The sequence below is a fragment of the Ochotona princeps genome, chromosome 5, assembly GCF_030435755.1.
Source record: "Ochotona princeps isolate mOchPri1 chromosome 5, mOchPri1.hap1, whole genome shotgun sequence".
NCBI lineage: Eukaryota > Metazoa > Chordata > Mammalia > Lagomorpha > Ochotonidae > Ochotona > Ochotona princeps.
The window spans coordinates 106541327-106565409 of record NC_080836.1 but is presented as its reverse complement, the minus strand read 5'-3'; the positions used below and the strand labels follow the sequence as shown (position 1 = coordinate 106565409).

Here is a 24083-nt window from a genome sequence, read left to right as displayed (position 1 = left end):
GGCCTTCCTGCCTTCTCCGGCCCCCACCACACCAGCCTTCCTCCTCCACATGCTGCAGTTATTCCTGGGGCACGGTGCTGCGCCACGCAGGGCATCCAGGCCCGCAGGGCATCCAGGCCCACAGGGCCGAGGCTAAGGTCAGCCAGACACTCCTGGGCATGGTGCTGCGCCACGCAGGGCATCCAGGCCCGCAGGGCATCCAGGCCCACAGGGCCTAGGTTAAGGTTAGCCAGATGCTCCCAGGCACAGTGCTGCGCCACGCAGGGCATCCAGGCCCACAGGGCCGAGGTTAAGGTCAGGTAGACACCGCCTGTTGCTATTTCTGGCACCTGGCAGGGCATATTAACACACCTGCATTCCTGCTGTCCACACCTCTTCTCCAACAGACAGGCCACCCTGGAATGTTCCACACATGAGCCGGTGACTTCAGCTGCTAGGCAGGCACCACCACCCGCACAGTTTTCCACAACACTGACAATGCCTTGTTTGGGAATCGGCAGTGCCCACTGCAACCTGGTCAGCTCCTGACGCCCAGCGGGGCCGGTGCCTCATGCCAGGAACATGCGAGAAAGAAAGAGTTTCCTTGTGGCTGTGTCCCCGGGAGCCAGAGGAGAATCCCCGAGAAACAGGAGTGGAGAACAGGGACTTGGGAATCAAGAAGACTCCAGGAGACCCAGTTGGGCTTCTGGCTCCTTGCTTTAACTTTCCTGTTGAATCCCATTACATGAAAGGCGAGAAGGTCGAAGAGCAGCCTGGCCCAAGCACAAGGGAAACCAAGACACCCATTTCCAGGAGTCAGCCCACTGGACCCTTGCATCCCGCGAGCTGCGGGTCCCTTGTAACCCTTCGCTTACAGCGCCGGGAGCTGGAGGCTGCCTTCCCGTCACCTCGTTCCAGACGGCATCTATAGTGTCTGCCCGCTATGCCAGACAGATAGCTCACACCTGCTGCTTCACGCCCAATCACAGCATGAGGTATAGCACAAAGTCCACTCATCCACTCACGTGGTCAAGCGTGTGTTCGTCCAGTTGCCCACTCTCTCCCTGACCATTAAGGCTCCGGAGCTGTGCATCAAGGAAAGGAAGAGTGTTAGGGGGCGGGGGGCGTTGCTCGTCAGCACGCCGCCCAGAAGGGGTTACGGCCACGCTGATGAAGATGACATCTAGGCTCAGATCCACCGCAAGGAGCTAGAGACACCCGAGTATTTCAGAAGGCTTTTCCAACGTTCTGACAATCCTCTTTTTTGAAAGTATTTGTTTATTTGAAAAGCAAAGTGACAGAGAGGAAGCAGCGATCTTCCATTTGCTGGTTCACTCCTCCAATGCCAACAGCCGACAGGGCTGGCCCAAGCCAAAGCCAGGGATCTGGACCTCCGTGGGGGTCTGCCATGGTCAGCAGGCGCCCCACCCACAAGTCCACGTGTGCTGGGGTTGGGTCTGCCCCGGACACCACACAGGTACATTTGTGCCTCCACTCTCCAGCTGGGAGCTTTGAGGCTCAGTGACACCTGTCATGTGCCCAAGGGGTCACAGGGTCTCCGAGCTGCACTCCCAGCTCCTCAGGACTGCCCACTCTCCTGACCTCCTGGAGATGTCCCTGACCAGGGAGTGAGGGGCAAGGGACGTCCACCAGGAAGCCAACAGGTCCCCAACACAGGCCTGGCTTGGGGCGGAGCCAGGTTGCCTCCTGCGTCACCTCTGATGGCCACCCACCAGAGGACAGGGCAATCACACTCAGCTGGCCAGTGGTCAGCTGTCTGCACAGCCTGCTCTGTAAACTCCTGCAGGAACCCCAAGGGGGTGGCTTGAACCACCTGGAGGAAAACCTACCACAGTCAAAGCCCCCAGGGGGACCAGGAGTCTGCAATGGCCGACATCCCGCACAGCAAGTGCCATGGATCTGACAGGCAGCCCTCGACTGACCGCTGTGTGCCAGGCCCTGGGGACCTGCCAGCGGCGGGGCCAAGCAGGCCCCAGAGAGCACCGGGTTCACCAGAGAAGGAAAGCCACCTGTCACTGCAGAACTGGGCAGGCACAGGCCAGGCTGGGGGACAGCAGCGGGCTGGCCTCAGGGACAGTGCCACACACTGAGACCACAGGTAGGACAACCAGGTGAGGTGAGCACCTCGATGAGGCCTCGACCTGGGCGGTGGCCTACACAATGCTCCAAGCATCCCCATGGCTCTGTCTTCACTCCAGGATGAGACTGACCGAGGACCACATCACACACACAACGAGGAGCAGCAGGAGGCGCTCTAACAACTGGTCACTACTGAACCTGCGAGGGCCCGAGCGACGATGCCCAGGGCCCTTGCAGGGAGGTGGGTCCTCAGCTGGAGCAACTGGGAATGTTACGAAGCAAGACACAGACCACCCCTGTCCCCTCACACAGTGTACCCCAAACACTAGGACTTCTTCCTGCCCAGAAGCCACATGAAGGCAGGCTCCTGGGCAGTGCAGTGCAGCCCGCTGAGGGGCAGGGCTGTCCTCTCACCATATGTCACATGCAACGTGCGTCCCACCCGTGGGCTCTGTGTGCACAGATGGAGGCGGGCAGGGAAGTTGAATCGAGGCAAATAAAAAGAACAGCAACACGCCAGGACCTCCCTCCACAGGAACACGAAAGCTGAATGTGCAGTTACCGAGGGCCTTGCTGCCTGTTTTCCATTACCAACCGTGCATGGAAACAGAAGCAGAAGGGCCAAGAACTCCAACCTGGCCATTAGCCCCTGCAGCGTCTGGAGGCGGGCGTCCATGCCCAGGGCAGAGAAAACAGAGGGTGAGCAGGGCAAGTGAGGTTGCCAGGCCAACATGCTGACTTCCTAGCTTGGTCCACCCAGCAGGAGGTGGGCATAGAGCATGCCCAGTAGGATGGATCCGTAGAATGGGGGTGGTAGGGCAGGTGGCAGGCTGAGCTGCTGCAGGGACCCACGCCAGCTCGGGAGGGAGGGGAACCTGCCCCGGGCGGTGACCCCGCATCTATTTCGAGAAGCACAGCTTCTTTGTGGGAGATACGGGGACAATTTTAATCCTGTGGAGATGTGGCCTTGACTGGTCTTCGTGCTGTCCCATGTCCCTTTTCTTCTCTGTGGGGAGCAGCGTTACTGGGTCCCCAGCCCTCCCTGCAACAGGGAGACGGAAGTGGGTTGGGGCCTCCCTGTCCTCCCTCCACAGTCAAGCCTGGAGTGTCCGTGAGTGGCTGGTGAGGACTGATCAAAGTGGCACACTCATGGTTGATGGCTCCAACTCCTGGGCTGGCAGCTGAGCCCCAATGAAGCTCCCCCAGATACCAGGTAGTGTGGGCACCCCCAGACTGCCCCCAGGAGGTTTCCCAGGAGGAGGGAGCCCCCAGAAGTGCAGGCTGGCATGGCTGGTGCCTACTGCTCCTCCTCCACAGAGTAGAGTTGGGCACCAAGGGTTTTTGTTTGGGGCTCAGGATACAGTGCCTGCAGTGTGGCTGGGAAAGCCCAAAACCAGGATTCCCAGCAGGTCGTTTGTCCCCAGACAGCATGTGTCGATGCCCGGACACAGCTCTGGTCACCGTGGCTGAGCCACGGGGAGCCTCCGGCACCTCCTGGGTAGACGGCGGCATGATGGTGGGAGGTGTCCCACCACCGTGCACTGCAGCAGGGACCCCCGTGCCCAGGCTGAGCAGGCCCCACCTGAACAAATGAGAAAAACCCGAGACAGTGCAAGGAGTTGTGCTGCTGTGGGCCCGCTGCCTCACTGCAGGCAGCCACCGCCCCAGAGCTGGCTCCAGGTAAAAATAGGTTGGTAACTCAGTAGCCTTTGGGAGGTAAGAGAAGCCAGATAGGCAGTGCAGAGGGGCCTGGGCTCTGGGAAGCTGACCTGGCCCCGAGCGCTGGTAGCCTGGGCATAGGCAGCTTCAGGACCCTGCTGGCACCACCCTGCTGATTCTTCTTGTTAAAGGTCTGGTTGATTTGAAAGGCGGAGTGAGAGACGGAGACCTTCTACCAGCTGGCCCACTCCCCAAATGGCAGCAGTGGCTAGAGCTGGACCATGCAGAAGGAAGAAGCCAGCAGTCCACCCAAGTCTCTCACACGAGGACCAGGGGTTCAAGCACCTGACCAGCATTCAGCGCCTTCCCAGGCACACTAGAGGGAGCTTGGTTGGAAGCAGAGTGGCTTGGACTCCAACCAGCACACCTGTACATGATGCCGGCATCACAGGGGATGACTTAATGTACTGTGCCACAATGCCATGCACCAACTGCCACAGTGCTGTCCACACAGTGCCTGTCCTCACAGGGCGTCCTCACAGTGATGTCCCCACAGGGTTGTCCCCACAGTGCTGTCCCCACAGGGCTGTCCACACAGTGCTGTCCCCACAGGGCTGTCCACACAGTGATGTCCTCACAGGGCTGTCCCCACAGTGCTGTCCCCACAGGGCTGTCCCCACAGGGCTGTCCACACAGGACTGTCCCCCACCATGATGTCCCCACGGTGCTGTCCCCATAGGGCTGTCCCCACAGGGCTGTCCACACAGTGTACTGCTTAAGCACAGACCCTAAGCATAACTGGCAGGGAACACGAGGGTTCTTTCTGTCTCACCTTGTTGTGCTTCAGGCTGGGAAGAAGGCTCACAGGACACTGGCACCGAGACGCACCTGTGTCCAGTGTGACAGCCATTACCACTTTCGTTCCGTGCTCCACTTAGCCAGCCCTGAGGGCCATCTGCGCCCTCTGTGGATGGACGATGCTCCTCGTAGTTTCCTCCCACCTTTCCTCTCCCCAGCCCCAGCCTCGAGTCGGGGTTTCCCGCCCAGCCCTGGGACTCGGCCTCTGAAGGTCAGGAAGCAGCTCTGTCTCCTGCTCAGGAAGACGCTGAGGAGAAACCGATGGAGAAGCTGACCCCTGCCCTGCACGGAGCCCCTGCCGGGCACCTGCTGGCATGCTCTGCCGCTGCTGGGCCCTGCCATCACCACAGCTACCCTGGGACGCCAACGCTGTCACAGATGAAATACAGTAGCTTGGGGCCTGCAGCGTGCTGAGGCTACACCCCTGAAGGCTGGCCATGTTCTTCCATGGGCCCAGGCTGTGACCCCACACAGGTGCCCAAGCTTGTCACCAGGCCACTGCTCTGTTCCTCCCCTCTGCCCATCACACGTGACTGACAGCCCCCTGAAAGTGTGTGAGCACCCACATTACAGCCTGTACTGCAAAGTGCTTCTGCAGCTGCACCCAACGGATGAGGCAGCTACCACCACCGCCATGTCGCCGTTTAAATTTCAGTCAACTGAAAGAACACTTAAAAGCAGTTCAAGGAGTGTGCAGCAGCCCCCTGGGGCAGCGGCTTGTGCAACACACGCATGGATTTGCCACCTGGGACACGTGGCTGGGGCCACGCCAAGGTGTGTCTCAGATCATCCACAGCAACACCCTGGGATGTGCAGGGGGCTGAGTCGACACAGAAACCCCACCTCCAGGAGCTGCGGCCTGTAGCAGGGACCTCATGGATCTGCTATTGCAGGCGCAAAGTGAGCCTGACAGGTGTCAGGGTAAGGGGGCAGCACGGATGGACGGAAGGGCAGGCTGGCATTTGGAGGTAGGCAGCAGGTTGGATCTCCTGGAGTTGTGCCTGGCCAGGACCCCACCTCTGTCGGCCGCTCTGTTCCCGCCCCAGACCAGGAGGCAGCGCCAGCCCTGGCGGCTCGGCTGCTGAGTTATTTGCTGACCCCGTGGTGACCGGCTGCCAAGACCGTATCACATTCTGCCTACCCCGACTCTCCAGGTACACTGCACTGGGGTGAGGAGAAGGATCTCTCAGACCCGGGAGAACGTTCCAAGCAAACACACGCATGTTCGTGATGCCCGAGGCTCTGAAAACGTTGCTTCTCAGACGCGTCTGCTCCCTATTTTGGACATTTTGTTCAGCCCGTTTGGACTGAATGCACGGGGAGGTTCATTCGTTCTCCCTGGCAGATGTCTGAGATTAAATTTCAACCTTTCTCTTTACTCCCACCACTGCTTTAACCAAAAGCAAAGCCCTGGCCGTTGGCATCACCCGAGAAGCCCGGCTTGTCAGCAGTGGGCACTGGTTCCTCCTGGCACTGGTGCTGTGGCTGAGGATGTACCCTGCTACCCCACCGTGCCTGGGTGGTGTCCTGCTCACACCTGGGACACCTCCCCTCCTGACCCCTGCCCACATCAGTCACCTCACTCTGACACAGATGGCTGCCGAGGGTGCCACCACAGCCGGGAAAGGTGGCTGCCAAGCCGAGGGGGCACGGTGGGTCATGGAGAGGGCACACCAACCCACAGGGCCTTTCCAGGAGAGGCAGAGAACCCCAGGAAATGTCCTCAGAGCAGCCGGGAAAGTTGCTGAGTGAGCGAATCTGAAACAGGCTCTGCAGAAGGGATGCCACCCCCGGGACTCCAGCAACTAACACACAGGTGGCCAAGCTGGCGGAAGAAGTGAAGACGCCTGGGAACCCCAAAAGACGGGACTCAGAAAATGACAGCAAGGACCTGCAGCATGTCAGCATCTGTGTCCCTGGCCCAGGGCACCAGACGGACACGCCACAAACAGGCGAGAACCCGGAGAATGCAGCCCCGCCATGGTCTTCCGACCGCAGACCCAGGGGACGCAAGGCACCAACACGCTCCAGCAGCCCCGAGAGCTGGAATACAATGGGGAATACGGCCAAAATCATTGGCAATTTTATGTTCTCTGAACTTCCTGGGTTTTTCCTTATTGAATACGTAATACAGCCACAGGGCTCAAATAGGAGGAGCACAAAATGTGACAGAAAATGGACATAGCTGCTTCTCCCTGGCCCCGAGGCTGCTGTGCGTTCTGCTGCTGGGCCTTTACACACAGGCGCTGCCTTGACTGAGCCAACGGCTACATTCTGCTTTCCCTTTCTGCATAGCTGCTTTTCCGAATTAACATCACACACTGGACACAAGGCCCGAGCACACGCAGAAATCCTCGCCACTGTTTTGAAAGCTGGTTTTACCCTGGGACTGTGTGTAGCACCCAACCACCAGGTGCATGAGGGGGTGGGAGGAACAGCACCAGACACTGCTGCTCAGAGAGTGGCAGAGGGATGTGCTCCAGCACGAGACAGCAATCCGAGAGAGAAGTCAGCAGGAACCCAGGACACACGGATTATGGATCCAACTCCCACCCCGACCCCCCAAAAATGGCAGAGGGGATTCCCAGAACAGCGGCCAAGGGTGAGGCAGCCACAGCAAGCCCTGGAACCCCCAGCCCCGGAAACATCTCTGGGCAGAGAGTTCCGGGAGCACCAAAATGGAATTATATCGAATCTGACTTGATGCATGACGCCATAGAAAAGTGGCATTGTGGAGACCCAGAGGTGACAGTCAAATAAACAGACAGGCAAGCAAATGTTGCACAAGGCAAGTGGGGAGGCCACACACTGCTCGGCCCCTGAGGGCTGCTGGCAATGCACTGCTCGCCCCTGAGGGCTGCTGGCCACATACTGCTCACCCCTGAGGGCTGCTGGCCACACACTGCTCGGCCCCTGAGGGCTGCTGGCCACACACTGCTCGGCCCCTGAGGGCTGCTGGCCACGCACTGCTCACTCCTGAGGGCTGCTGGCAATGCACTGCTCGCCCCTGAGGGCTGCTACACACTGCTCGCCCCTGAGGGCTGCTGGCCATGCACTGCTCACTCCTGAGGGCTGCTGGCCACGCACTGCTCACCCCTGAGGGCTGCTGGCCATGCACTGCTCACCCCTGAGGGCTGCTACACACTGCTCACCCCTGAGGCTGCTGGCCATGCACTGCTTGCCCCTGAGGGCTGCAAGCAACCCATCAGCCTCACTGGCTGCGACTGAGCCCTGACTGGCACTGCTTGCTCTTCCGAGACCTTGTCATCAAATACCTCATCTACCCTCACAACGTTCCTGCCAAAAACCCTCTTTTAAAAAAAATTACTTGAAAAGTAGAGCCACAGAAATAAGAGACAGATATCTTCCGCTCACTGGTTCACATTTGAAATGGCTACAACAGCCTGAGCTGGGCATTATCTGCAGCCAGGAGCCTGGAGCTGCGTCTGGGCCTCCCACGTGGGTACAGGAGCCCAAGGACTCAGGTAGTCTTCTGCTGCTTTCCCAGGTGCATCAGCAGGGAGCTGGATGGGAAGCGGAGCAGCTGAGACATGAACCAGCACCTCTATGGGGTGATGGCATCACGGGTAGAAGTTTAGCCTACTACGCCATTATGCCAGGCTCTGAGCCACACATTCCTGGTGCTCCCCCATGTTATATGTGGTGGCTCTAAGGCACAAGTGGGCATAATCATGGAACAAGGGGCAGAAGAGGAGGCATTCCCGGGAAAGCTGACACCAACCCGTCCCATGTTCCTCGGGAAATGCTTCCTTTACTCAGAACAACCAGGCTGTCGCTGAAGCGTGATGGTGACCCACAAACACCAAATCCTCACCCCACAGGCCGGGAAGCCAACAGACAACATCTGAGACCACTAAACCGGTGAGCAGCAGGTGAGCATGCCATTTGTAAACACGGAGATCCCGCCAGGACAGCGGGGAGCTTGGGCACCCATCAGTGCTGGGTTCTGCTGAACCCAACCAGGGGCCACTGCAGCCTCAGTTCCCCAAGGGCAAGAGTTGACTTCTTAAACAATCTTTTCATTTTTTTTTGCAAGGCAGAATGACAGGGAAATCTTCTAACCACTGGTTCACCTCTCAAGCGCCCACAACAGCCAAGGCTGAGTCAGGAGGAGGTCAGGAGCCCAGAACTCAGCCGGAGTCTCCCCTGTGGGCAGCAGGGATCACATACTGAGCCATCATCACCAGTGGCCTTCCAGCTGCCCAGCAGCATCTGGGATTGGATGTGCAGCTGGGGCTCAAACCCAGGTACTCGGATCTGGCAGGCGGATGTTCCAATGGGCACTGCTCTGTGGGAATGGCGGGAAGTATGGGGCTGAGGAGACAGCCACACTTGGGCTAAGAACATGGGGTTGATTGCACAGGAGGCCATGCCCCAAGGCCTGGAGGTGAGCTGGGGACCAAAGTCCAGGGTTGGGCAGGGAAGGAGGGCGGCGTGGTTCCCTGCAGAGCACTGCCTGGTGCCCGCTTCCCTGGCAGTCAAGGAGCAGATCCAGGAAGCCATGTGCATCGTGGATTCACACCCGAGTCACAGGACGGCCTTTGTGTCCCCTGAGCCTTTTGCTACACTATCAGTCCTCCGGGAGTCCGGCGCAGTGCAACCCCCACAGGCAACCTGCTTCCCAGCTCTCCTTTCTTCCCTGACAGAGCTCCCGGGTGCCGGAGACCAAGGGGCCAGCTGCCCTGCTGCCCATCACATCACGAAGCCGCCCCACAATGCCTCACAGCCTCCACATGCAAACTTCCACTGGACTGAGGAATCCCTGAAGACCCTCTCCAGGCCCCACTCCCAGGAGGAAAGGCAGCCAGACAGCTGGCTGGGACAGAAATAGCCAGGGTGGGGACGCAGGCCAGCAGAGACCCGCGGCATCGTCAGCTTCCTTCTGCCCCAAGAGACATATTCTGGGAAAGACACAAATAGCCCAAGGTCACAGTCACAGGATTTGCTCATACTTGATGATGAAACCCCATGGGGGACCCCAGCCTCGTCCCATTCCCGATCCGCCCAGATGTGGGTCTGTCTTGAGCATGGCAGATCGGTGGGGGCAGGCCCTTCGGGACCCTGTGGCAGTTGGGCTGGGCAGCTCCTTGCACCAGACATCCCCATGTCCTGCTGGGTGGTTGGGCGGCTCTTCACACTGGACAGCGTTGCGTCCTGCTGGGCACTCAGCATGCCCCAACTTCTCATCCTCCCCGACACCGGGTGTCTGAAATAACTCCTGGTGCCAACCACAGGCAACATCGCTCAGGCAGGGAATGGCCTGGGAGACGCGCGAGGAAGTGACAGGAAGGGCCCGGTGGGGGTCCGAGGGGACAGGCCGGAGCATGAAGATGCCGCCCCTGGCTCTCACGCAAGGGCAGGGCCACATCTGGAGCCGGGAGTGTGTACCCTCGATGGCTCACCGAGGTTCTGGGCTGAACCACACTTCCAGGGCTTACCTGGAAAGCCCCTGCACACTCCATCCAGCCTGACTCAGCCCTGACTGGCCTTGGGGCCTGGGCAGCAGGGGACCCTCCATGGGCAGAGGGCTAGCAATGCATGGGGGGAGTTCATCCACTCTGAGGGCTTGGCAGAAGGGGCGCGGCTGGGGTGAGACCAGGAGTGGGCACCGCCCATGGGGCTGTCACAGACATTCTGTGCCCCCTCCTGGCTCAGCCAAGGACTCGGGCTGCCTTGACCACCCCTTCCTCCAGGACGACAACAGGCCTTGGTCCAGCAAAAGGGGCTGGCGTCCCAGACAGCACATACTCACAGGCCAGGCCAGGCCACGGGCAACAAATGGGGTTTGGGTCGCTGCGTCCTTCGCAGCCCACGCTCCTGCCCCAGCCTCCAGGCCCAGGGACCCCTCCACCCCTCAGCTGTAATCTTTCCTTCCCTCTAGCAGGCACATTCCTGGCCACATGACCCAACTTCCACCCTACTCCCAGCCACATTCCTCAGGGCTTGTCCCTCTGGACCCTGCAGGGAAGGCTGGCTCTCCTGGCTCCAGGCTGGGCCTGCCACTGGGTCAAGTGTCCTAGTCCCTGGATGTGGCGGGGGAACTGCCAGGGACACATGTGTGGGTGTAGCCGGAAGAGCTTCTGGGCCCCCATAAGCTTCCAAAATAGGCTCAGGGCGGCTCTTGAAGGGCAGCCAGGAGGCAACCCTAAAGGCAGGAGGGCCTGGGCAGGTGGGTGGGCCATGGGGGATGGACCCCTGTGGGCCCCGATGCTGAAGGCTTCTGCCAGGCAGCTGAAGCACCCTACCTCAAAGGCTCCTCTGCTTCTTCCAGCAAGCGCCTGTGAGCCCCTGGGCTGGCTGTGTGAGCCCCCGCTCTTCCGGCTGCCAGTAATTCTCTCCCATCTGTAAGCCCTCTGGGCCCTGTACCCCTCCACCAGGTCACCTCCTGTCTCCAGGGGCCCCTCCCCTCCCTTGGGACAGAGCCCTGCCGGTGGGCGCCACCCCAGGTGCAGCAGACACGGCCATAGGCAATAGGACTGGCGTCCCTCCGTCCAGCAGAGCGTGAGAAAGGCCTGGGCTCTGGGCGGTCAGGCTGGCTGTCCTCAACGCTGCAGCACTTAATTTTTGTGAATTGTTGAGACCTGGACGAGTGGATATTTGCCTCCTGAGGAGCAATGCTCACTTCCTCAGCTGGGAGCCACAACACTGTGTACTCCACAACGCGGGGGACAACACCACTGCCACCTCGACGTGCCCTGGGGGGTGTTCTCTTCTTCCCTACGGCAGGGCCCAGTCTGACTCCAGGTCGACCTCAGCCACAGCCAGCTGCGTCTCCCCGGCTGGGGCAGCAGCGTGGCCCGGGGAGCATTCCCCCGCCTGCCCTTAAATCTATTTTTGTAAAAACAGGCTGATAAGAGGCAGGCAGACTGGGGGAGACACTCATTCCTCTCGTTGCTGTGTCCCACGGCCACCAACGGGAAGCCAAGGCCCACAGATCCCCAGGCAGGGATCCCTGGCTGGGGGTCCCTGCACAGATGGCTGTCTGTGGGATGTGGGGTCCAGGGTGTCACACTCAGGCAGCTGCCCTCGGCGAGCATCTCTAAGTGCTTACAGCCTAAGAATCCATCGTGCACTTGTAGTGCCCGGCTCTCTGCTGAGCACAAACGTGACTGGGCTCACCTGGTGCCACCTTCTACAGGTGAGCACATGATGGCCCCGGCAGTTAGGAGCTGGGGGAGACAAGGATGCATGGCGCCAGGGAGGCGGTGTGGCCGCGGAGTTCCAGTGTCCACAGACATGGTCTTCCATTAGGTCATACACTCGCTGACCACCAACAGAAGGTCGGGGACTGACAGCCAGAGACACCCAAGAATGGGCGGAAAGTCCGTGGCACCGTGTCCCACTGCAACCTGACCCGCGGCCTGAGCTGCCAGGAAGTTTTTCCAGGTGAGATATAACTGGAGCAGGCACAAGGGTGCACGTGGTTGCCCACTCCTTAGTTAACTGGCATAGCTGGCACGTAACTCCAGCAGTGTAACGGGAAAAGGCAGGCTTTCTTTGTTCACCCGGACCCAGACCCATCCGCTCCGCTTCCCCAGCGCTGCTGCTCTCCCCCTCACACCCTACTGCCTGAGGCTGACTTCTTGCGAGCCCGGAGAAGGAAGGGGCGTTGCAACCCACATGCACAGCCGGGCGCCGGGCTTCGTCACGGGTGAACTTCATTACCGAGCAAGCCCTTTGCTAAACTGCCCAGCTCTTGTGGACACCTGAAGACCCGCATCAGGGACCCCCACAAATCCAGCACGCACGTCAAACCTTGCATGACAATCACTGGCAACAGTCACAGACCACCCGGGGTTCTTGGGCAGGGCCACGTGGTCTCCGGGACCGTCCACCAGACCTCCGGGTCAGCTCAACATCCTCCAATCCCACGCAGTGCACAATGCTCTCCCCCGACAGCCAGCCGACCCGCCCCGCACAACCTCACCCGCTGGCGCGCCGCCCTGTCCGGGGCTGGGGAGGTGCAGGGTCCCGCAGGCCGCCGGCCAAGAGCAGGGGCGCGGCGGGACCCAGGCCCAGCCTGACGCGCGTCGCCTCACCTCGCGCGCGATCTGGTTGAGCGCGTCGTCCTCGGCCGTCAGCCGCTCCCGGTTGGGGAGCCGCTTGCGCCCCGAGCCCTGGGTGCCCATGTCCGCGGCCGGCCGACCGCAGCTGCCCGGCGCCCGGCGCTCGCCGCCCCGCGCCGCCCCTCCCTCCGCCGCGGCGTCATGGCGTCAGCGGGCGCATGGACGCGGGCGCGGGGACCGCGGGGACGGGGGCGCCGGCTCGCCAGGACCCCGCGGGAGGGGCTGGGCGGCGCGGAAACGCTGGGGTCCGAGATGGCCGGGGCGCGGGGGGCACTCGGGGACCAGAGACACGGGTGGGTGGGGACCAGGGCTCGTGGAAGGCCACCCCTGGGGTTGTCTGGTGGGTGAGCGGCCAGCACCAGGGCGGTGGCACAGCCTGGAGGGCTCCCGGAGTCCCGGGCTGCAGAGGAGCCATGGGTACTGCGGAGTGGCATGGGCGCAGGCGTGGGCCAATCTGTGCACCTATCCGCCCCAGGCTCTTGGGGGGCACGCTGCCGAGCCCGGTGACCTGAGCCCGAGCCCTGGGAATTCTGGAGCCTGTGTGCCCCTGGCCTCCTGGGTGACCGCAGATGTCTTCTCGGCCCTTGTATAGAGCTGTCAGGAAGGCATTCACGGACATGAGCCCAGTGTGGGAACTCAGGAGGTGGGCTTAGGAGAACTCGGGGGAGGGGGCTCGGTTTGTAAAGCCCCGCCCGTGTTGCCCAGCGCGTTAGCCATTTGCTATCAATCCTGGAGGCAACCCTGCAGCGGGGGCCTTGGGAGTGATGGGGATGTAGGGCCCACTCAGGGGTGCCTGGCCCTGAGGGTGTCGTGCTGGCAGAGGGGAGGGGCGGGGGACTGAAGTCCCCGAGGGTTTTCCCTGCAGAGATAAGGGTGCTTAATGTTTGGGCGTAGTTCCAGCTGACCAGGTTGGTGGAGGTTCTTGGGCAGGTGACCTGGAAGCTGCGTGCTGGAGGGAACAAGAAGGGGACCCCCCCCTCCACTGCGGTGACAGAGGAAAGCTGAGTGATGGGGTGTGGGGGAGATGCGGGGGACACCGCCCAGGGCGCCCGTGTGGACTGAGCTGGGGTGGCCAGGCCATACATGCTGCATCTGACACGCGGTGGGGCCTCTCATTCAGCTGGAAGCAGCATCGAAGGGGCAGCCCCCTGCCTTCCTCGTCTCTCTGCCCACCTGCCAGGCACACATGGATGGGGCCTCCTGCCTCAGGGAGTGACCGTGGTGTGACAGGCTCCCAGATGCTGCAGGGAGTTCTTGCCGTCCACTCACTCACTTCCGGAAAGAGCTGTCTTTGGGTCATCGCTGGACACGTTATTGCTGGTTCTCAGGTGGTCCATGGCCTGGGTGGTCCCAGGCTGGGTAATTATCAGTGGAGGTCACGGCACCTGCCGAGTCACTGGCCAACAAGGGCCCCTCCCTCACAGATGGCGGAGGCTTTGCTGAGCCCCCAGGGGAGAAGCCCCAGAACCCTCGGTCCTCTCTGCTGATTTCTTCATTTAAGAGGCAGATAAAGAATGCGCTCTCACCAGCTGTCATAGGGCTCGGTGCACAGCCAAACAACAGTCCCTTAGCTCCTGCCCTCAAAGGCCCTGGTCTAAAATGAGTGTGCATGCCGGGTGTGAGGGGCAGTGGGCAGAGGCATCAGGCAGCTTTGTGGGATGGCCCTCAGGGGTACACACACCTGCAGGAGCACCCACTGTGCCAGCCTCTCCTGAGTGGCCCTGGCTCAGTCAGCCCGGGTGCTGCTGTGCTCCTCCGGAGGTCTGCCCAGGGAAGCTGCTGGAGAAGGCCCGTCACAGGGCCTGGAATCCAGGGCCAAATGCTCGGCTCATCTCCTCGACAGGTGCTGCCGCCTTCAGGAGGGGGGTGACAGAGGTGCCAAACAGGTGCATTTTCCATCCCTGATTCCCTTTGGAGCCGGGGTGTGTGTGTGTGTGTGAGAGAGAGAGAGAGAGAGAGAATCTCTGTAGGGGAACTAGGATGTGAGGCCGGCATGGTGGCATGTGAGATTAGGCTTCTGTCTGTGGTACCATATTCCATTTGGGTGCTGGTTTAAGTCCCGGCTGCTCCTTCTCACCAGGCCTGCGGATGGCCTGGGAAAGCAGCAGAGGGTGGCCCAGTGCGTGGGCCCAACAGACGGGAAGATCTCAGCCTCTCTAACTCTGACTTGCAAGTAAAGTAACTGAATCTTTACAGAAAGAGAGGTGTCTGTGAATGTGTGTGAAACCAGGAAGTTGGATCACGGTTACTGTAAGGTCCCTTGATTCGCCACCTGTCATCTCCCAGGGAAGCCGCGCTCTTGTGGGGGCTGCGGTAGGCTTGTCATTAGAGCATTTCCAGCCTATTTTGATGTGTTTTCATGGCTCAGCTGATTTATGGGTAACCTAATTTTCACTAAAACTCAGAGTCATTTGATGAATTGTCCCTAAAAGCTAGTTTCCCCAAGTAAAAGCTGTCAGGAACACGCGAGGCTGCCTGCTCTGGCTGGAGACCCTCGGTTGACCCCAGAACCAGGTCATGGCGTAGGAGGATGGTAGTGGATGTCACCAAAGCTCTCTGAGCTGTGACTGTGTACTTCCTGTCCACCCAACTCGTGCTGAGCGGATTAAGTCCTGATGGCAGGTGCGCGTAAGTCACACATAAATCGACACATTTGTGGTGGGGGCCCTTTAGCCGTGTGTGCCCGTGTGTGTCTGGTTTAATGATGAAGACGCTGGGTCTCATTCCAGGGTTCCTGGGTTGGAGTCCCAGTTCTGGCTTCCACACATGTAGAGTCTGCAAGGTGGCAGGCGATGGCCTGGGGTGCTGCCACCACAGGAGACACTTGGATTTGGTTCCTAAGTCCCCAGCTTTGGCCTGGCCTGGGTCCTGCCAGGAGAGTGAATCAGCAGGTGGACCAAAGCCCTGGCTCTTCCAAATGAAATTTAAAGAGGCAAAAGCTGGAATATATGTTCACCAGATGTATTCATCATCAAGAACATTTGGGTTGTAAGCCAGGGTTTCTTTAATTCTTGAATCAAGGGTGAGTTAAGATCATCTGCTCCGTTTGTCCGATTCTTCAGGCAATACGGAACAAGTGTGTCGTCACAGCTGCTCTGCACACTAGCGGGGAAGCCAGTTTTCTTTTAACCAGGAGGGAGATGGGCTGCAAATACGTACTGACCAGCAGGAGAATCTGTTTCCCTCTAGCTTGGGGTTAGTAGCTCTGAGTTCAGTTGGTTTTTAAAAACCAAGTGGCAGAGAAGAAGTGGGCATCAAACTAACCATCCCGCCAAGCGCACGGATGAGCCGGCAAGTATGAGAAGAGGTGTGTGAAGGGGAGCGAATCACGCGCGGCTAGGGAAGGCAGTGGACGGCAGTGGACACAACCTCCAAAGGAGGCAAGCCAGGTGATGTCAGCTGGCCCAGGCAACGAGTCGCTGTCTCCATGGTGCCTTGGGAGCCAGTTTCTACCTGTACTGGCCTGAGCAGTTAGCTGTCAAACCTCAGAATTTGTACAGTAACTCATTCAGAAGCCATTGCTATGTCCAGAACTTTGTGTGTGTGTGTGTGTGGGGGGGGGGGGAGTGGGGTGGTGCAGCGCCAAAACCAGTGTCTATAAAACTGAGCTGGTGTGCAGGACCTTGGTAACGTCAGTGTCTCCCAAGACCCACGCTGATGCTCCTCAGCAGAAGTTAGCTGGATTCGGAGTCTCTGCCAAGCGTTGCCCACCATGACCAGGACAAGCGCAAAGCCAAGACAGATGACTTGTGGTCAAGGGTGAAGGTTCGTGAACTTAGAGCAACTAGTGGGAATGGACAGGCAGGTAGCATGAAGTACTGTCACAAGTGGGTGTGGGTGGTGAAGACAGGGAATTTCAGCAAAGATGTACGAATTCCAGAATGAGCCGGCTAGGTGTTACAGGACACTATTTATAACTAAGGCTTCCTTGAGATGCTGATGCCACCTGCCATTGAGACACCTTGGCCCCACATCAGAGCCTCCAGGCTCAGTCCCTTACTCAGGCTCTGGCTGTGGCTCCCTACTCCTGCCGTCCTCTGCTGGCTCTGGGAGGCGGCGGGGGACGTTGGGATCCTGGCCTGCTCCTGCCCGTCCTGGGAAGTGGCAGGGGACGCTCAAGGAGTTGGGCTTCTGCCTTCCCCAAGGGGGACCTGGGTTCACTTCCACCTCTCAGCTTTGGCTGGTCTGGTCCCAGCTGGTTTGGGCATTGGAGGAATGTACTACCCCCTCGTGGCTCTCAAATAAAGTGATTTGTAAGGAGATAAATGAATTGAATAACATCAGATCAGACTGCACCATGTGGGCCAAGTGGCAGACTGCCGAGCGGAGGGAGACACCAGGCAGTGTGTACATTGAATGGCTGCACTCATAGGAGGTGCTGGAGGCCGACAATAAAGCCAGGATGCCCGAAGTCAGAAGAAGGAATCTTCTGGCAAGGAGGGGGTGGGGCGCTGCAGAGAGGCATGGGAAATCCAGGAGGTGACTGAGATGTTCTGTATCGGTGTGAGATGGTTATCACATAGGATGAAGGAGCGAGAGAGGGAGAGGGAGGGAGAGGCCTTCAGCTCATTAGCTCAACTCCTCAATCCCCAGGGCTGGGTTTAAGCTAGGGTCTAGGAAGGCAGTCTGGGGACACCACGTGGGTGGCAGGGACGTACCTGGACGTCACCTGCTGCTGCCCAGGGTCTGCTTTAGCAGAGAGGAGCCGAGACTCCATCCTGGGCACCCACGTAGCGGCTCAGCTGTCAGGCCAAACACCTGTGCCCAGGCTTGAAGACCTTGTGTTGACACCTGATGGGTGCATCTTGTTCTGTGTAAATTGTGCTTCTGTGAGAAAGACCTGCTCTCGGGCCAAACAACGAAGCCAGTGGAAACACAGGGAGGCAGGAAGGAGCCGGTCTGCCTTAAGGCCCCATGTGAACCCACAGTTTATTGTGACAGTTTTTGGAAGGACCATTGCTGAGGGCGGCACCCGACATAGCACCTCCTCCAGGAGGTGTAGCTCTCAGCTGGGAGAATGGATGCCGAGAGGGCGTGTCTGGCGTCTAGCAAATTTGCCACCTGTTTTTCCAGAGTTGAGGAAGTTGTTCCACCAGTTAGCACCCCTATCTTTTGTTGCCTCAGATACATGGGTGATGGTTTTCCACAGAAAAGCACAGGCTGCATGACTCATGGAGATGGGGGGCACTGACCCCTCATGCCCACCAGTGCCAGGCTGGCTAGAGACCCGTTCAGGAGAGGGATCACGAAGCGCATTGCTTATATTTCCACTGTCACTCTCCACTATTCTGGCGCTCTGCAAAGTTTCTGCTGCCTGAGTGTCTGTGACCTGCAGGGTGGAGCCAGTTGTTCTGGGCTGCCTTGGCCACTAGGCATCTGTTGGCAGGCTGGGCCTCTGCAGCCGGTGGTCAGGCAGGCCAGCTGAGGACCCAACGGTCTCCCCAGAGCAGTGCTGTCCTCATCTGGCGCTCCACCCCGGTCCTCTGGAGTGGAAAGGGGGCACACATGTTTCTGATCTCTTGGGGTTCTGGGAAGATGTGAGCGTATTTTTGGCTGTGGCTTTGAAGAGCACAGCGTGTGCCTGATTTGCCAGTTTTAAAATAGCACAGATGTGTCATCAAATCCTTTCTTGAGCTGAATCACGTTCACAAGAGTTTCTGTGAGAAAAATCACTCGAAATTTCTGCAAGTGAGTGGGACACTGAATTAAGCCACCGTTTGAGACGCCAGCGTGCTATAGGAGCGTTACTGGTTCGATCCTGGCTGTGCTGCTCCTCGTCCCGCTCCCTGCTGGTGACCCTGGGAAGGCTGTGGGAGATGGTTCAAGGATTTGGGTCCCTGCCACCCACGTGGGAGACCAGAAGGGAGTTCCAGGCTCCTGGCTTTAGCCTGGCCCAATGGTCACCGCCGCCTTGTGGGGAGTGAAACAGCAGACGGAAGATCTCCCTCTATAACTCTTATTAATGCTAGTGCTAATACTACTACTGGTACAAAGAAGAATCGTTTGCCATGGTCTTACCTGCGTCCTGCATCGAGCCCAGCCGCAGAGCCGTGTAAACGCAGGAAGTGGAGAGCCAACCAGTCTGGACAGACCACGTGTGGCGTATGTTTCCCTTGGAAGGTTGTTTTCTCTTGCAGTCAAATGTAATCACAATGCAAGTTAGGATCAAGTGCCTGGTCCCAGTACGCATGCTGTGTGTGTGTGTGTGTGTGTGTGTGTGTGTGTGTGAGTTCCAGTAGGAGTGTATGGTCCCAGGGCGCATGGTGTGTGTGTGTGTGTGTGTGAGTTCCAGTAGGAGTGTATGGTCCCAGGGTGCGTGGTGTGTGTGTGTGTGTGAGTTCCAGTAGGAGTGTATGGTCCCAGGGTGCGTGGTGTGTGTGTGTGTGTGTGTGAGTTCCAGTAGGAGTGTATGGTCCCAGGGCGCGTGGTGTGTGTGTGTGTGAGTTCCAGTAGGAGTGTATGGTCCCAGGGTGCGTGGTGTGTGTATGTGTGTGTGTGTGTGTGTGTGAGTTCCAGTAGGAGTGTATGGTCCCAGGGTGCGGTGTGTGTGTGTGTGTGTGTGTGTGGTGTGTGAGTCCCAGTAGGAGTGTATGGTCCCAGGGTGCGGGGTGTGTGTGTGTGTGTGTGTGTGTGTGAGTTCCAGTAGGAGTGTATGGTCCCAGGGTGCGTTGTGTGTGTGTGTGTGTGTGTGTGTGTGTGTGTGAGTTCCAGTAGGAGTGTATGGTCCCAGGGTGTGGTGTGTGTGTGTGTGTGTGTGTGTGTGTGTGAGTTCCAGTAGCAGTGTATGGTCCTGGTGCTCATGGTGTGTGTGTGTGTGTGTGTGTGTGTGTGTGAGTTCCAGTAGGAGTGTATGGTCCCAGGGCGCGTGGTGTGTGTGTGTGTGTGGTGTGTGTGAGTTCCAGTAGGAGTGTATGGTCCCAGGGCGCGTGGTGTGTGTGTGTGTGTGGTGTGTGTGAGTTCCAGTAGGAGTGTATGGTCCCAGGGCGCGTTGTGTGTGTGTGTGTGTGTGTGTGTGTGTGTGAGTTCCAGTAGGAGTGTATGGTCCCAGGGCGCGTGGTATGTGTGTGTGTGTGTGCGTGTGAGTTCCAGTAGGAGTGTATGGTCCCAGGGTGCGGTGTGTGTGTGTGTGTGTGTGTGTGTGTGTGAGTTCCAGTAGGAGTGTATGGTCCCAGGGCGCGTGGTGTGTGTGTGTGAGTTCCAGTAGGAGTGTATGGTCCCAGGGTGCGTGGTGTGTGTGTGTGTGTGTGTGTGTGTGTGTGTGTGAGTTCCAGTAGGAGTGTATGGTCCCAGGGTGCGGTGTGTGTGTGTGTGTGTGTGTGTGTGGTGTGTGAGTCCCAGTAGGAGTGTATGGTCCCAGGGTGGGGTGTGTGTGTGTGTGTGTGTGTGTGTGTGAGTTCCAGTAGGAGTGTATGGTCCCAGGGTGCGGTGTGTGTGTGTGTGTGTGTGTGGGTGTGGGTGTGTGTGTGGTGTGTGAGTTCCAGTAGGAGTGTATGGTCCCAGGGTGCGTTGTGTGTGTGTGTGTGTGTGTGTGTGTGGGTGTGAGTTCCAGTAGGAGTGTATGGTCCCAGGGTGCGTGGTGTGTGTATGTGTGTGTGTGTGTGTGTGTGAGTTCCAGTAGGAGTGTATGGTCCCAGGGTGCGGTGTGTGTGTGTGTGTGTGTGTGTGGTGTGTGAGTCCCAGTAGGAGTGTATGGTCCCAGGGTGCGGGGTGTGTGTGTGTGTGTGTGTGTGTGTGAGTTCCAGTAGGAGTGTATGGTCCCAGGGTGCGTTGTGTGTGTGTGTGTGTGTGTGTGTGTGTGTGTGAGTTCCAGTAGGAGTGTATGGTCCCAGGGTGTGGTGTGTGTGTGTGTGTGTGTGTGTGTGTGTGAGTTCCAGTAGCAGTGTATGGTCCTGGTGCTCATGGTGTGTGTGTGTGTGTGTGTGTGTGTGTGTGAGTTCCAGTAGGAGTGTATGGTCCCAGGGCGCGTGGTGTGTGTGTGTGTGTGGTGTGTGTGAGTTCCAGTAGGAGTGTATGGTCCCAGGGCGCGTGGTGTGTGTGTGTGTGTGGTGTGTGTGAGTTCCAGTAGGAGTGTATGGTCCCAGGGCGCGTTGTGTGTGTGTGTGTGTGTGTGTGTGTGTGTGAGTTCCAGTAGGAGTGTATGGTCCCAGGGCGCGTGGTATGTGTGTGTGTGTGTGCGTGTGAGTTCCAGTAGGAGTGTATGGTCCCAGGGTGCGGTGTGTGTGTGTGTGTGTGTGTGTGTGTGTGTGTGAGTTCCAGTAGGAGTGTATGGTCCCAGGGCGCGTGGTGTGTGTGTGTGAGTTCCAGTAGGAGTGTATGGTCCCAGGGTGCGTGGTGTGTGTGTGTGTGTGTGTGTGTGTGTGTGTGTGTGTGAGTTCCAGTAGGAGTGTATGGTCCCAGGGTGCGGTGTGTGTGTGTGTGTGTGTGTGTGTGGTGTGTGAGTCCCAGTAGGAGTGTATGGTCCCAGGGTGGGGTGTGTGTGTGTGTGTGTGTGTGTGTGAGTTCCAGTAGGAGTGTATGGTCCCAGGGTGCGGTGTGTGTGTGTGTGTGTGTGTGGGTGTGGGTGTGTGTGTGGTGTGTGAGTTCCAGTAGGAGTGTATGGTCCCAGGGTGCGTTGTGTGTGTGTGTGTGTGTGTGTGTGTGGGTGTGAGTTCCAGTAGGAGTGTATGGTCCCAGGGTGTGGTGTGTGTGTGTGTGTGTGTGTGTGTGTGAGAGTTCCAGTAGCAGTGTATGGTCCCGGTGCTCATGGTGTGTGTGTGTGTGTGTGTGTGTGTGTGTGTGTGTGTGTGAGTTCCAGTAGGAGTGTATGGTCCCAGGGTGTGGTGTGTGTGTGTGTGTGTGTGTGTGTGGGTGTGAGTTCCAGTAGGAGTGTATGGTCCCAGGGTGCGGTGTGTGTGTGTGTGTGTGTGTGTGTGTGAGTTCCAGTAGGAGTGTATGGTCCCGGTGCTCATGGTGTGTGTGTGTGTGTGTGTGTGTGTGTGGGTGTGAGTTCCAGTAACAGTACACGAGGAACCCAGCACTCACCCTGTTTGCCTCTGTCCTTCCCTGTGCTGGTGAACAGCACGTGGGACAAGCCCTCCGACGGCTTCGGTTCCTGGGGAAGGTGTCACACCCCTTGTCCTCGGCTGGCTGCCGGAGTCTGTGCCGCGCTTACATCTCGGGGGAAAGCAGCTTCCTGCCTCCGCCCACTCGCCCACAAACTCAACAAATAGCTGCTGAGGGTCCCTGGGGACAGGGTCCCAGTGCCCATCATCAATCGGTGCCCAAACGGGAAGAAGGGCCTGGACTGTGTTATCATAAACGTTTGTCTTCTTAGCCCTGCTTTCTCTGGGTTGTAATCTGCCAGCCACATTTACTGCGTGGCTGGCATGACCATTTTCTTTTTCAAGTTTTTGTTTCACCTGGCGATGCTTCCTTTGGCCTCCTCAGTTATTCTGCCGCCTCCTGCAGCCCCAGCCCGAGGCCTGGACATTTCACAGGGGAAGGTGCTGAGGAGAGGGCCAGCTGCCCGGACAGGTGCAGCTGGAAGCTGAAGCTGGTCACTTGCCATGTTTGCTTCTGTTCTTCAGTCCCAGGAAGCTGAGGCTACATCACCCTGAGTTTCTTGTGGGGAGGCCCCAGCTGTGAGAGCTGCGGGATAGGCTAGCCCAGGGGGCCCTTGTCTCCTCACAAGAGAGAAACTTGGAGGAGACGCACATGCGTAGGCTAGGAAGGTATGGAAGGTGACGGGCAGCTCGACAGAACCCCAAATGCCCCGTGTGTGCCCAGGGTGCGCAGGTGCAAGGCCTTCAGGGAGCGGGACTCCTCCTGGGGGTGCGAACTGAGCAATGTTACAGGGCACAGGCCTCCCTGGCGATGCTTGAGGGGCAGGGGTGGGCGCCGGTCCCTCTGCCTCGGAGCACACTTGGACGCCCTGGTGGGCGGTACTTCTGATGGGCAAATAATGGTTTGTTCTAAGACAGCTTAAGCCCCTTTCCACACCAGCTTCCGTTCTATCTTGGTTTTTCCTGTCTCCTGGTCACACAGCCAGCACGGGGCAGAGAGGGCTCCGCTCCAAGGCCACGAGCTGGGACTGTGTTCACTGAACCTCCTTGCTTTCACAGGATGGCAAAGTCAGGGTGGAAGTCTGCTCGTCTGTCACCCGCAGGGGTGACAGAGCTCACCATCGCTTCAAGGGCTCCCCCGGACCCCGCTTGTCTGGAGAGCTGGGAGGCTGCAGGGGGAGGGACCCTTGCAGGACCAGCTGCAGCTTCCTTGGTCCCTGCCCAGTCAGCAGGGACAAGGCCACCAGGCTGTCGCCTTGCAGCAGCTGGGAAGGAGGGGATGGGGCATGGGTGTCAGGGGATTCTGGCTACATCATGTGTCTCGCTGAAGTGCTTCAGTTCTAGGTGCCAGATTATAAGCTGGCACCTGCTCGTGCGGGCATCCCTGTAAGTGTAGCCACTATGACCCCACCCTGTCCTGTTCCTTTTCTCTCTGTCTCACTGGTGTCCACTCTGCGGTCAAGTGCCTAGCCAGAGAACATGGCTGTCACGGTCAGTCTCTTGGGACAGAATACCGGGTGCATGGTGAATATGCATTCATGTTGTGCTGTTAAACCGCGGGGGTTTAACAGGTACGGGCCCCAGGAGTCGCCGCCCGAAAGCTCCCAATAACCAGGTCAGAGGCTGCAAAAGCAAGAGGGATTTTATTGACGTTCGCGAACGGGCTCCCACTCCGCAAGGAGAAGAAGCCCCGATGTCCAGGTGTACAGGCATTATATAGGCACGTATTGCAAGGTGTTAGCCTGTTTGCTAAGTTTTATAGCCCACTCTGGCGCCAGCTCAGGATTCTCTGGCCTCATTTCCTCGGACTAAGGAATTTACTTATCAGGAGACAGAAACTTAGGCCCTCTTCCCATTGTCAGGCCCAGCATGGCCATTCCCCTACCTTTAATCTGATCTCGCCAAGCAGGATACAGAAGCAGAAAAAGCATTAACCCTTACTTTTCTCTTTCAGTGCCCATTCTCCCTGCATGTCTGGGAGTCAGGGTCACGACCCACGTAGTCCCAGGCAGGGGCTGTTCTGTGCTGACAGGGTCATGGCCTCCTGGTGCCACCCTAGGGAATCACCACAAACTGTAGCTTCAATCAGAGAAACAGGGTCTCCCAGCCCCCATGCCAGAGGTCAGGGGTCGTGGGACAAAGACCCGGGAGTGGCATTGGAGATACTGGGGGTCCCCTGCTCCAGCTGCAGCATGAGGGGTGCCAGGCAGGCACTAGGGCAGAGAGGGCCGTGGGTCACCCGGAGCTGATGAAGTCGAAGTGGCCGGCCACGTAGCCGTTTTAAGCACTCATGGTCTGGTTGGCCGCTGCTGTGGAGCTTTGAGAACGTACTGGTGTGTGATGTGTTAGCCTCAGGTTG

The 24083-nt window shown here is 58.6% G+C and overlaps 1 protein-coding gene across 13 annotated transcripts in view; it reads right to left on the bottom strand.

The window, feature by feature from the left end:
• Nucleotides 1-12813, bottom strand: part of LRRFIP1 (LRR binding FLII interacting protein 1) — a 100865-nt gene extending 88052 nt beyond the window's left edge. For all 13 annotated transcript variants that reach the window (XM_058665191.1, XM_058665188.1, XM_058665189.1 and 10 more), the window contains exon 1: nt 12657-12813. In XM_058665191.1, coding sequence (XP_058521174.1) covers nt 12657-12746 — 90 coding nt within the window. In that variant the 5' untranslated portion in view covers nt 12747-12813. The remainder of the gene's footprint in view (nt 1-12656) is intronic.
• Between the last annotated feature and the right edge of the window lie 11270 nt (nt 12814-24083).